The 14083-nt window shown below is 42.0% G+C and overlaps 1 protein-coding gene across 1 annotated transcript in view; it reads left to right on the top strand.

Annotated features, from left to right (window-relative positions):
• LRRC74A (leucine rich repeat containing 74A) overlaps positions 1–12189 on the top strand; it is a 15136-nt gene extending 2947 nt beyond the window's left edge. The window contains 14 exon segments of the mRNA XM_057385859.1: positions 317–492; positions 1072–1180; positions 1894–1935; positions 1938–1990; positions 2939–3103; positions 3796–3877; positions 7004–7179; positions 8780–8810; positions 8813–8887; positions 8890–8921; positions 10094–10123; positions 10125–10202; positions 10774–10859; positions 12114–12189. Coding sequence (XP_057241842.1) covers positions 317–492; positions 1072–1180; positions 1894–1935; positions 1938–1990; positions 2939–3103; positions 3796–3877; positions 7004–7179; positions 8780–8810; positions 8813–8887; positions 8890–8921; positions 10094–10123; positions 10125–10202; positions 10774–10859; positions 12114–12189 — 1211 coding nt within the window.
• Positions 12190–14083: the final 1894 nt, after the last annotated feature.

A 14083-nucleotide genomic window follows, 5' to 3' on the forward strand; every position in this document is an offset into this window, starting at 1 on the left:
AGAGAGAAAATAAAAGAAAATGTTTTTGCCTGATGTCCAAAGTTCTCAATTACACCAAAAAAGGATCAGTCACGTTGCAGACTGGTGAGAAACTGCAACAAGTCACTCAATGTCAAATGGATAAGCAAGGAAGATACATTAAYTCCTGGAAGTCTGCGATAAAGGGATGGAGAGAACCAGGGGATGATAATGCATAAGGGGTAAAACTGTACTGTTCTTCCATTGTGTTACTAAATTTGATTAARTAGCTTAATTTATTTAATAAAGAAGGAGGGATACTTTATGCACAATTCATTAATATACTTATTCYCTGTACATCCTGAGAAGGCCTTTGCAGACATTATGGGCACAGAGCTATACCTGGAAGCATGCAGGCTGATGGAAATGGCACCTGTCTCACACTTCATTCAAAATCTGGCCAAGCCTTACATAAATCTGAMCCGCCATGGTCTAGGACCTAAAGGCATCAAAGACTTTCTTAGTGCTCTGGTGGTGAGTAGCCAGTAACAGTGGGGCCACTGTTCTCAAGAACAAGAGGAATTTTAGGCCTTTCTCAGACCTGGAAGTCATCAATGAGTACACAGTGTACTAATGTTTCTCATTCTCTGCACATGAAAATTTTGTGTGGCAACTGATGTCCTTTCATGGAGTTGCCTCAAAAGCAGCTGATGCTCTTCCATGGGACACAAGCCATCAGTGCTTCTAACCCCCACAGGACCATGGATAGGGCTGGAGGGACTGGTATCCCACTCTGGGTTCTGCATGGGAGGGTGCTACACTCACCACCAGAGTCCCAAGATGCCTGAACTGAAGCTGGGACCTGAACCTTGGTCTCCAGGCTGGCACAAAAGAACAGAAAGTCCTCTCCACTCAAAACCCACCCATACATCTCTTTTGTATGCCAATTCCCACTGCCATGGCTCTGTCGCATTCCATGATCACTGTCCTGCTCAAGATCCGCAATACTTCCTGAAGTTTGGAGGAATTGTCCAGTGTCTAAGGAAACTATCTTCCTTGTTCATTTCACAGTAATTTTTTTGTGGGTCTCTGTTTACCATTCTGTCTTCCCAGTCCAACAGAACCAACACAACCATTACACAATTAGAGGAAGACAACTGTATTTTGGTAGAAGGAGCCATATGCAGAGCAGAGATGTAGTGAGAGAATTTATCCCTTCARGAACCTGATCTGACATAGTTTGTAGTCAAAATTACTGCTCATCAAGTTCAATCTATAGGAAAAAAAAGAAACAATTTTAACCAAGTAACTGTTGTTCTCAGGCAAAACATTCACATTTTGAAAGTCATAATGTTTTATGCTGCACTACTTTTAAAATGTACAAACTTCTGAAAAGCAAAAGCGTGCATATACTGGCAGTTGGATGAGTCTGAAACTGTTATCTTCATTAACAGATATAACAGCAATTATCATAAATAAGTCATTCCAGTTTATGCTTAGCCAACAGAAAAAAACGTTTTGGTCAGGAAATTTCAACCTCCARTACATGAAGAAACTTTTCTAAATAGATTAAAGGAATAATGTAAAAGTTTCAGTTATGAACTGGTGGAAATGTTCCTTCAATTTGAAACTAGGGTATAAAAATTGCATTTAATAGGCTTTGGGATCTGTGTCACACTGAAAGAAAAGATTCTTGGCCAAATGCCTCTTGGTTCACTGAAACAAAGATGTATGTGAACTGATGACTGTAGGGCTTTATTTGTGTTAGGAAGGATATAGGGTTAAATACACCTATAACCTACACATTAATTACTATCTGGCGAACATTTCTAATATTGCTCATCTTGCATTATTCTCTTGGTATCTTCGGCAGCACAAAGACAATAAACCAATCCATTCTTTGGACTCATCCTTCCTAATACTCCCTTCTCCTCTTCCAAAACATCTCTAACAAGCATCTAGACATATCAGGAGCTGAAGCATTGCCAGTTTGCTTTTGGATTATGATGTGTCCTACCTCGATGTTCTTCAGGTCCTGGGGAACTGTAATGCACAGAAAATCTGATGGTAGTAGAAGTGAAATAACGTGTATCATTCTAGTCTCTCACCCTGAGAGACTGGAAAATTAGATGTGGGCAAAATCAATCTCTCAGCTATGTCTCTGATGGCAACCCAGAGTAACAGTGGAAATCTAGACTTCAAGTAATGTGATATGGCCTGCTGAATTTCCAGCATCTCTGAAAACCAGTTCCTCAAGAGAAATTTAGTTAATTGCTGGAGCATCTCCCACATCTTGGGTAAATCCAATCCCATGGATCAAAGTAGAATAGTGACTAACTCCCCTATGGRGTCTGGCTGAGATGGAGTTAATTTTCCCCATAGCAGCCCTCATAGTGCTGTGATTTGTATTGGTAGATAAAAAGGTGTTGATAAACACAGCAAAGTTTTGGCCTCCAAAGCATCAAGCACTGTCTCCAACATCCCCCCTCATCATTCGGCCAGTGGTGGGCAAGATTCCTGGGAGGGAACATATCCTGGATATGGACAGCTGGAATCCTGGATCAGGACAGCTGATCCAACTTGATGAAAGGGATATTCCGTACCATAGGACAGCAATAAAAGCTAGGAGAAGGGTGTGGGGTAGAGGGATAGGGGGATGGGAAGTGGCAGCACATTTGTTATCACAGTGTTTGTCTTCTGGGCCACTATATGTATCCACCACTWTATACCACTACGTGTACTGAAGCGTGACTTTCTGGGAWGTGACTGGACATCATCTGCTGATGGCAAATAGAGAATAAATCTTTTCCTTTGCTTTAGTGTGTGACCTTTTCTTTTACCTTATTAAACTTTATCTTGACTCAAAAGGGCTTTTTCTATGTTATTTTCTCCCCCCTGTCCTGCTGAGGAGGGGAGTGACAAAGAGGCTTGGTGAGCACCTGGTGTACAGCCAAGGTCAACCCACCACAACTTCTCACAGCCAGATGTGGACTTTGATGGACTGGAGGTTCTACCTAAAAGCACAGTTTTCTGCAGACCCCAGCACTGCACCAAAGGAGAGATCAGTACATTGTTAATATACTTTTCTTCCCTGGGAAACAACTTTGTAGAGGAGACAGCACCATACTTTGCTGAGGCATTAATGGTGAGTTACCTGAAATCCAAGGTCATTTGCAGCCCTCACTTGGCATGATTTCACTTGGCAATTGCCCACATGATTTCCTAGCATAATTTCRCTAAGTGCTTAGTTCAGAAATAAGAGAGGCTGAGAGGACACTGTGCTGGATGAACTGTATCAATGTTTTCCCAGGATAGCTGTGTGTGTCTGGCTGAGAAACAAAGCTTGAGAACCATGTTAAGAGAACCCAACTCCATAAATTTTTGCAATTCTCCAGTAAAATAAGAGGCTTGACTTCTCTGGATAGTTCCTGTCTCAAAGCCTCTTAATCACTTGGTACTTTCAGAAGCTGCCCTGAAGTAACGCCTTGATCTAATATCAGAAAGAGCTCCTGGTCAAGGGATAATGGTGGGAGTGAAAAAGGGACAGGAACTGAATTGCAGGATGTTTTGCAGGCTAGACAGGAGCTGTATAAAACAAGTTTGCACAACACCAAGTCCTATTGCCTTTGCTGTTTTGGGAAGATAATCACTGTGATGTTATATGTCCATTTGGGGACACGCAGCCCCACAATCTCTGTGCTGCTGATGTCCCATGCACTGAAGATTTCAATGTGTCTGATATCCCTCTTTTTCATCCTCACATGGGGCTCTTGGTATGCCATCTGACTGCAGCTGGCTGGAAGATCACATTCCCTCTGCACACTTGTCACTCTGCAGGACAATTACCAAGTGAAGGAGTTGAACCTCAGACATAAGGAGTTCTCCGAGAAAGGAGAACAGCTCCTGGGACAGATGCCTGGTAACTTATTACTCCTGCAAAGCCAGGATGCCATGGTTTAGGAACACAACTAAAGATATTCTGGTTTAAAACACATTGTGAAAATGTAACACTTTTGCCTGCTCCCTTCCAATAATGGAGAAAACACTAGAAGAGATTATAAGATACAATCACAATTTGTTGAAAAATAGTCATAATCACAACAATGTTAATAAAAGAGTAAATGAGAGTATTTTATCCACCAAATAAAGACAGTGCCCAGCATGGCAGCTCGAAAAACAATGGAAAAACAGGGACAAGACAAAACCTGGTGGGACCTGACAGGGTTCTGAAACAGGTTGGGGGAATCTTTTCCTGGGCCTGACCTTGTGGGAGCAGGACTGGAATGCTCAGCAGTTATGGCTGCAGCTTGGGCTCTGGCTGTGGCTCCCGCTGCAGCCATCGTGGCTGCAGCTTGGGGTCCATATGGCTCAGCTGGGCTCCCTTCCACATGGCCACTGCTCTCTCCCCGTTTTCGGTTTTTTTTTTCCTTTTCTCAAAGCAGCATGTTGGGTTCACTGGCTCTGTGCTACAGCATCAAACCAGAAAAGCCGTAGCCCAGAGGAACAGGAAAGGGACTGCCAGTGGCAGAGAAGGGCTAACTCCACCAGGCTGACCCCAAAAACTGCCCACCCCTGAACCCAAGTCCAAGATGGTGACCCTTCCTTCCATTTCCAGCTCCAACTTCCTGTTGGTGAATCCACACCCCTGCCATGATGTGGRTGGTATGAAATTAAATAGTACTAGAAACTCCACCACTTTTCTCTATGACCATGACAAAACCACTGCCTCTCAGACGAGAGACATAAAAGGCAGAGATTATGGGTTGAGATAACAATTTTCTGGAAACAGCAATGAGATAAGAAAATTAACAGTAACAGTAAMAATATTAATAATAAAATTATACCAAAAGAGTATTATTTACATGCAAAAAATGCTCACCGTGACTCGACATGGCATGACCCCAAGATAGGGAATGATGGGCTTTCTGCTTTTCCTGGACTGCAAGTCATGCCCACCTTCTTCTCAGAAGTGACAGTCCTCTACTTCCAGCCCTGATGGTCACATGAGGTGGTAAGAATTACAACCCAGACATGCCTGCCATAGGTACAGGCTCTGCCCCCTCAGGCTACTGTGAAAAAATAAACTCTGTCSTGGCCAAAAATCAGGACACAGGAGTACAGGCACCAGGGAGCTGGATAGTGTCAGCACAGTGAGCATTTATTTCCTTCTCTAGCAAAAATGCCTCATAACCTAGTGGGTAGTACAAAAAACAGGGCACCAAGATCCACAGCTTCCTGACTGGCTCACAGGCTCACCCTCACCACCACAGGTGACTCTAGCAACTATGCATCATGTATGGMACACAGGCAGCATGAGGAACCACAGTAACAGAGCAGTCTGTCAGAGGGGAGGGAATTGAAAAAAGTCCCTCAGGGCATATAAAACAGAAAATTGCACTCTACTAAAATCTCACAGGATCAGAACCATTGTTTGTTTTAAACTTTTGATTGCAAAGTTTAGGAGCTACTTCAGTTTTTCTTAAGTAATGGTCTTTCAAACTGTAATGGTTTTAGTCATTGCACAGTAAGCAGCAAGAGAGCCAGACCAGGAAGGAATAAAATTAAGCTGCCTAATCTGTCTGTTCAGACAAAATGAGAATCTGAGTGTGCTAGTAGTCCTTCAGAGGAAAAGCAAACAAAACAATTAGAATTTCAGTAATCTCAGGTGCTGTTATTACGTTGTGAAAGACTGGCATGAATATCTGAATGCTCTTTTTCCCTCAGTGTGTTCAACACACCTGCTACCATAAYGGCCACACACATATATTCTAAACATCCAGTGTTCCTTGAGCATCTCAGTTCCTTGAGCATTCTGTTTAATTAATGCCTTCCTTTTCATTGTTCAGTGTTTCCACTGATATGTTATCTTTTTCTAATAGAAGTCCATATCTTTAAAATATGGAATAATTAAAACTGAAGTGAGAGCAAGGCAACATGCCCCTGCCTTGRAAAAGCCTGCATTCAACAAGAATAGTACTAAAACTTCTGACCTTCCAAGTCCAGAAAAATGCCTCTCCAAAATTCAAGGTTTTACAGCTCTTCTCTCCTTCCAGCTCACTTGAAAYAGGAAAGCAGAGCTTACTGCAGAATCTTTTTCTTTCTGTTGTGTTTCTTAAACGAATATTTTTAAGTCAGCTAAATTCACCATCTGCCTCTTCCCAACCTTCCACACATGGAAAATTTGGATGAGAAATTCTCTTTGAGAATGTGAAGCAACTGTTGGCAGCAAGTCTTATCCCTTCCAGTGTCACAGTAGACACAAACGAATTCACACATATCCTGCTCTAAGTAGAACTTACACCTTGAGGTGTGTGATGCATGTGAATTGGCATTGGCACAYGTACAGCCGGGCACAGCTATCACATGAAGTTGAATTCCTCTCCTCTGCTAATCAAACATAAGCAGAGTGAGTYTTGGTATTTTAGATGTGGCAAGGAGAATCCGGCCATTTTTCACAGTGAGAAAAACAGGCAGTTTCTATTAATACAAGAAATCCTCCCTCTCTCTACCTTCCTCCTTCAAAATGTAAATGTTTTGCTAAGAATTTGTTCAAGCACAGGATAAACTGCCATTGCCACAACATGGCAATGCCACGGCACTACCTAAAATAGAGGAGTATTATCAAGTCCTGGAAAAAGCCAAAATCGTCATCTAGTAAAATAGGGATTAATAATCCCTGGAAGGGTCAAACTGAATCACCAGCTAAAATGCCTCCAGAGGTAAGGGCTGAGAACTAACGCATCTTCTCAATCCAAGATCAGACTCTAGAAAGCCAGCTTGCTTGTCAGCTGCATTCTCAGCTAKATCTGACTAGAGAGAGAGCCTGCAAATGGCAGTATGTGGTTAAGGGGCATCTTTAAAGCTGCTAATGTAGGTCTTTCTCTGCACACCCATCTTCGTAAACTGAGAAGTTAACTCCACTTAGAAGCTTGCAGACTTTTGTGGGACAGACAAGATATGGTGAGATAACAGACAAACCCATTGAAAGGGACCACAGTTTTTCCACATGCCTGCTGAAGAATGGGAAGAAAGGGTCATCCTTGAGGTTACAACAACATGCCTTCTGTTAGACGTGACATCCTCATTCTCACCATGTCTGGATCTATGACTCTTCTTTTACAGATGGCCAGCAATCCCCTGACCACTGCCACTGCACTAGTCACCACCATCAGAAAGAACCGACTCCCTCCAAATTCAAGACTCCAGGACAATACACTATGCATTTTTAGGAAGTTGGTGGATCACCTTTGCAAAACTGTTTTGCCACTTGCTGTTTGTTTCATTTATGCAAAGTCATTAATAAAAAAAAGGCCTGTATTTGACAATACTTCCAGAAGCCATGCAGAATTTGGTTTTGGTTTAGCTCTGGAGAGGTGCTTGTGATTTGACCACATTTCACTCCCTTCCATTTTGTCATAGCAGAACTAGAACTAGAACAAGGAGTGTATTACCACTAGAGGATGAATTCTCTTAATCCCCTGAGCTGTCTTTTCTCCAGAGTAGCCTAAGATGCTAGATACTGTGAAGTACTTTGATACTCAGTATGTCTGAGGATCAGAAGAYGGATGCTTCAAGGCATTGAAAACAAAGCAGTTCTATTTTAAAACTCCAAATCAAACATTAAAAGGCTGGTAGGAAGGAAAAAGAAACCAAAGAGACCAAACCTCAGGATACTCTGTAGTGAGGTGGGATCATGACACATATTGTTGTAACTTCATGTGCTGCCTCCATTGCTTCTAAAACGTGAGACTGAGAAATGCTCCTAAGCTCCTGAGTGAGGGCAGGGGTTGTACTGCACATCAACGTGGGGGAGAGACCTGGGTATATATTAGTCCAGTCCTGGCCTTCCCTTCCATGCACTGGTTTTTCATGGGAGCAGTTACAAAAGGTGTCAGGGCCTCAGGGCCTTCCATCTACCTTTGGGAGCACTGTGATTAAAGAAAAGAGTATTTTCACAAAAACCAGGTTTGGGACTTGGAACTTAAATATTATATTCACATTTGAAACAAGCTAAAAATAAAGTTCATGAGCAGTTTTGGACACTCATGTAGTGGGTTGTATCTAAATCATATCTGCATGCGTTTCCTTTTTCCTACATTAAAGAAAGAAACTAAAAATAAGCAGAATAAATAATTTTCATCCATAGTCTTTCCTGAGAGTATCAAGTACTTTCAGCAGAGATCATCTAAAGATCAGGCATTTCTCTAGGGTAAAGATTTTTTCCTGCACAAATTAAGATCAAAGAGAATTACTTTCCAAATCTGCAAGGAATCAGGCCTCATTCTGCAAAGGAAAACTAAAACAGGCTGTACGGTTATAAAGGACTGCATTATAGTAGATGTGGTCCTGCTAGTTTTATTACTAATAGCCTAAAAAATAATATAATTGGAAAGAATAATAAATTCTGAGAAATTAAAATAAATTACTGAAATGCACTTATTTAAAAGGAAACACTTCAGAATCTTAAAGGCAAAGAGTTAACCTTCAATGCAACCTAAATCTCACTATGAATCTCTGCTTTTTAGGGTTAACAGTTGTTCTCTTCACYTCACCCTTGAAAAAGTCTAAATTACCTGGCATTTCACAAGATAAATGGTCAATGGCATAAATTTACAATAACATTTCAGTATCCAAACCACATGCTTGTAAGTAAATATCTAATCTGTCTGACAGATTTCATCCCACCTGTGATGCAGGGAGTCTCGCATTTCAATTCTGAGTCATTGTAAATATGCAGTGCCAAAGACCTTACATTGTCTTAAATCTTTGAGAAATTAGTGGGGGTCCACACTGACTGCRCTTTCCTTGCTCTGTGTACCACAATGAGTTGGTGAATGAAACTTGCATCAAGTTGAAGACTAGGCATGTCAAAGGCATCCTGAACTAGATGTCATCTACGGTGAGGTCAAAGGCTGTATCACCAAGATCCCCAACAGCATCCAAATTCCATGGAAATGATGCATGTGAGCTACTGAATTTGTGTCCTTAGCTCTCTGTACACAGTGCAAATGCTCCAGACACTAGGAGGGATGTAGGTTCAGAGGGATAAGTTTTATTTCAAGTGAGAAATTCAGCCAAGTTCCTTCAGAAAAGTAAATTCACAAAGACAGTCACAATGTTCACATATCTCAATACACAGACTGACTAAGCAAAGACTTTGATCTTCTGCAGAAGCTGTTACCTCGGGATCCTAGAGCACCGAGGGGAAAAMAAGGAACGGGAATAGATACTTGCTCACTGTGTGAAACAAACTCATTGATTTCAGGTCTGATCCCAATGACTGTCCATCCTCATCACAAGCCCACCACAACAGCAGACTTTCATAAAATCCTTCCCTGACAGTTTTGCTTTAGCATCAAAATTAACGTGCTTCATAAAAGTAGGATATGATATTACAAGGGTACGGTACTTACTGTCTGAAATAGACATTACTCAGCYTTTCAAGGTCTGCAGTTTCCATGGGTAGCAGCAGATGGTGCTGTCCTCCTTGCTGGAAGCAAAGCAAGGACTTGAGAATTGCTGAGCTAAATAACGCTCTTGCACTACCAGCTTCATTGTGTTTCTTAACTGCTGTGCAGATTTTCAGCTAATTGGGTGAGACTTAGCTGTAGATAAGGGTTCAGATGAACTTAGGCAAAAGCTTGGGCTGTTAGCTCACATCAAACAATGCTGCTGAGCTTCACAGCTAGCGACACTTGCACTACCAGGCTTTGCAGTTTTTAATAGCCATTATGATCTTCAGCGTGTCCTCATTCCAACAGAGGCAGAATTCAGAGAAGAGTAACTAAAGTGATCAGAGATCTGGGGGACAGAACTGTCTGGATTAGTCAGCCTAGCCAAGCAGTGGCTGCTGGGATGAGGACCAAATAACCATATGCAATTATAAGAAAAAAAAAAAGCCAGGTTTACTACTGAGTCTTATGTCAAGGTGGGGGAGAAGGAGGTATAACTGAGAAGAATGGAATTAACCTGAACAAATGGTCTTTGTTCTGACAAAAGGCTGACTGCATAAGGAGTCATATCTCTCAGTGATGGGCTGAATAAAAGCAGGGTGACGGAAGAATAAGAGGGGAGCTGGAAGCAGGTATCAGTGTCTGTTTCATGGTCATGCCTGTTTTATCTCTGCTTCCAAGAGAACTCTTTGAAACAGCMCAATCTACAACTCTGAGAACTTCCTTAGGAATATTGATAAGGATGGGAACATAAAGATTCCTGTGGCAGCTTTCTGGAAAGCCATGATGCAGATATGCCTCTGAAAGCATGGCCAGAATGCTCTTCTGGTAGAGCACTGCTCTAGGCAAATCTCTCTGCTGCACCACAACCACCAGCCAGCCTTGCTGGCGACATGATGATGCTTCTGGGTCCCTTCCAACTCAGACTATTCGGTAATTCTGCAATTGTTCAAGCTGAAAGGCTAAATTTATTCATAGCAAAAGCTGAGCCTAGAATGAGACCAACAGAAATGCCATGACAATAAATACTGCAGGTTATCACTGATAATGAACCAACTTTAGAATATCACAGATATCCACTGTTTGTATAGGATATACAGGACCTCGATATTATGTCTTACTGCTATGGSAAAGTGAAATTAGACATCTAAACCCTCACCTATAGAATGGAGTAGACAGTTGTCTTCCTGCCAAAACCACTGAAATTGCCTCTCCACCACCATTCTGKATTTTTCCTGTCTCTCTTCCTCTGTGCATCAGGCCACCCGTTTCACCTACGGTGAAAAGATAACCAGGCCCTACTTTGACATGGAGGATTTTTCTGCTTAAAATTACCCAGGCTTCCTAGCACTTCTCCTCTCACCAACAAAGCATCCCACTGAACTGAGTTCAAATTGGGAAACTAGTGCACAATCTAGACAGGAATCAGACAGCAATTGTGGATTACAGGTATGTGAGGGACTCCATTTACTGTCCCGCTATATCTTTCTGTTTTTAATTTGTCTCAACACCAAATAAACATAGCTTTATTAGGATGTGAAGCAATATATGGTTTTGGCCATTCCATTACTTAGGTAAGTAAAAGGTAGACGAAAAAAACACCTTGTATGCTTAGAAGTTCATTTGAATCAAACTACAAGTCTTATTTTCCTCTTTGAAAAACTTGCTGTGAGAATCTTGCAGGAATCTCAGAGCTGAATGGCATTTTCATTCATTCTAAGCCTAAGCTGAGAAGCATCAGCTCTACACAGTCCCCCCGAAGCCAGAGTAAGTTTTGCAAAGACAGCATATCTGTGCTGTCAGAACTCTTCTTCCATCCCCAGGGACTCTTGTTTTTTCCCATTCTCTCTGATTTCTCTTCTTAGGAGACCTAGTTTTCCCTGGAAACCCGCCTTCAAACTACAGAAATTTTCATTCTCTTGAAAGTCCCTCTTCTTTAGTGCCTGTAGCAATCATGTCCAGGTTCTGAGAACCTGAGCATTCAKCAGCAAACTCCTCAGAGGTTGTCAGTCGCTGCAGGCTAAACCRCATGTCATTGGACCCAAAAGTCCCCCTAGATTTTCAGTCAGTTTTGACATGTGACTCATCAGCTGAAAGCCCTGTTAATCATGCCCAAATATTCCCCTCCCTCACCACATCCTAATGGTTTCAATATACGCTGTAGTCTAGTTTTAAAGCTAGAGGCAATGGATCAATTTTGTTCTGAGTCTTCTAAGAGAAGCAAATTACTTTGTTGGGTCTGGTCTTATTCCTTCACATATATCAGTGCCATGCTAAAAGCTCCATGCTCAAGATGCTAGATGTGCTTTAGCYTGGTTAATCTTGAGTCAGAGTTTACACGGGGCTCCCAAGCACTTCAGGCACAACTTACAGAATTGTGGTTAAGCAGTAAGCAAATGAAACTGTTGAAACCCAGTGGCCAGCAAAGACTTAATCTGGTGTCATTAATGTGGCAGATTTTATATAAAGAGGAAAAGAGATACAGATATTTACCCCATATCTAGCTTCTTGATGCATTTTAGCACTGTAGCACATGTGAAGTGGTAATATTCACCTTGCAGACAAGAGTCAGAAGAGTTGTGACCTTTGTTATCCTTATTGTTCCTACCTCAGGCTGTTTCCTCAAGATCCTCTCAGCAGCTTTAAGATATCTGACAGAGGATATTCACTTTACTAGRTTAATACTGGTTCACTTCTTTTCAGTCACTTAAAAGAGCAGGAGCCAGAACAGAAGCCTAAGGAAGGGAAAACTGAGGAGGAAGAGAGGGAAGAGCCATAAAAATGAAGCAAGGAGGCAGGTCAGACAATGCAAGATTGTATGAGAACCACTGAAAGAAAGCTCAGAGTGGCTCTGAGCTTGGGGAGGCCAACACTGGGGAGCTCTGATAATCTAAGTTATTGAATGTACAAATGAAGCTGATGTTCCATTACACAGCAGGTTCCTATACAGTTTGGTCTTTTTCCATTAAGGAAAGATTGGTCCTTTGAAGCTGGTTAGCAAATCTGTCCTGCTCTGTATGCTGACAGTGATAAAYTTACTTGCAAAGATGAAGGCAAAAAGTGGGAATTGGGAAACTAAGACACACATATATTGTTATTATCTCTTTTTGAGGTAAAGCACATGAATAAAGACTGAAGTAAGGGCCCTGCAGTSATCCCCTGCCACCTTAGCAGATCTGACACAGGGACTTTTGGAAGAGAAAAAAAATTCTTTAGAAACTACAGCTCATGTTGCTTAAAAAGTTATGGGTGATAGAAATTTTCTTTAATATCCCCATGGGAAAAAATATGCTCTAAACATGGAAGACATAATAGATTTTAATTGGTTTTAAAAGTACAGATACTGTACTTATTTTTTTAAACCAACCATAAAAAAGTACATTTCAGCAGTTCTTAAGAAGGAATTAAAACCTTGCATACATCAGTATTTATTAAAAAATAGAATCTAGAAAATGTTAATATGTTTTGCCATGTGAGCAACTACCAACATAGATTTTATAATTAAAATCTTGAAGAACTGGGAAATGTTGGCCACTTTGGGAAGATCAGCCTTCAGTGAAAAGGAAAAGAAGCTAGTTACAATCTGGTAAGTCTCTCTCTCCCAATGGAATTCCCATGTAGAAAAAAATCTTAGAAATATCTTGAAATCTTTGATAGAGTTCAGCCCAATTAGAGGGAAAGATGACTGTTGGCATGATGGCGWTGATTGTGTCTGTTCAATAGTCACCTTCAGAAGGCTTCAGCAGATCTGTGTCCTCTGAAGCCTGCGAATATTCCTGAATTGCAGCCAGTGCCCCTTCACCTATGGAATACATGGGAGTTTGAGATGAAGAATCAGAGCAGCATTTGAAATGCTGGCCAGTTGTCACATGCAGGGGTATAAGTCTGTGGGGTTTTCTGTTTATTTCCTAATAATTCTTGAAAAGTCATTAGTGTTTCTTGACTTTTGCTGAACACTGAGGTACATTTTCATAGAAGCTGTCGTGCTTTAACCCCAGCCAGCAATCAAGCCCCAAGCAGCTCACTTCTCCACTAGCAGGATCAGGGAGTGAACTGGAAGGGTGAAAACCTAGAAGACYTGTGGGTTGAAATAAAGATAGTTTATTAGGGAAAACAAAAGCTACCCATGTAAGTGAAGCAAAATAAGGAATTACTTCACTACTTCCCAGGGTAGGCGGGTGTTCAGCCRTCTCCAGGAGAGCAGGGCCCATCACATATAAGAGTGATTTGGGAAGACAAACACTATCACTCCTAACATCCTTGTTCTTCCCTCCACTTTCTACACTGAGCGTGATGTCAATGGACTGGAATATCCCTTTGGTCAATTGGGGTCACCTGTCCCGGCTGTGTCTCCTCCCAAGCTCCCATGCACCTACAACTTCCTCACAAACCTGGCAGAATAGAAAGCAGAAAAGSCCTTGGCTCTGTGTAAGCACTGCCCAGCAACAACATCTCTCCATTATCAATCCCGTGTTCAGCACAAATCCAAAACACAACCGCTGTGAAGAAAATAAACCCCGGCCGCGCCCAAAGCAGCACAGGAGCGTASAGCAAACCTGCAGGACCTTGCACAGGGGCCCGGAGAGGGCGGCGGGCGRTCGGGGCCCGTCCCTGCAATGGGAGCTCCCTCGCTCCTGGCGCCGCTCGGCGGGACGGGCCCGGGGCCGGCGGTG

Source organism: Malurus melanocephalus, unplaced genomic scaffold, assembly GCF_030028575.1.
Source record: "Malurus melanocephalus ecotype Western Australia unplaced genomic scaffold, MMel_1.1 scaffold_0, whole genome shotgun sequence".
In the NCBI taxonomy this organism is placed as follows: Eukaryota; Metazoa; Chordata; class Aves; order Passeriformes; family Maluridae; genus Malurus; species Malurus melanocephalus.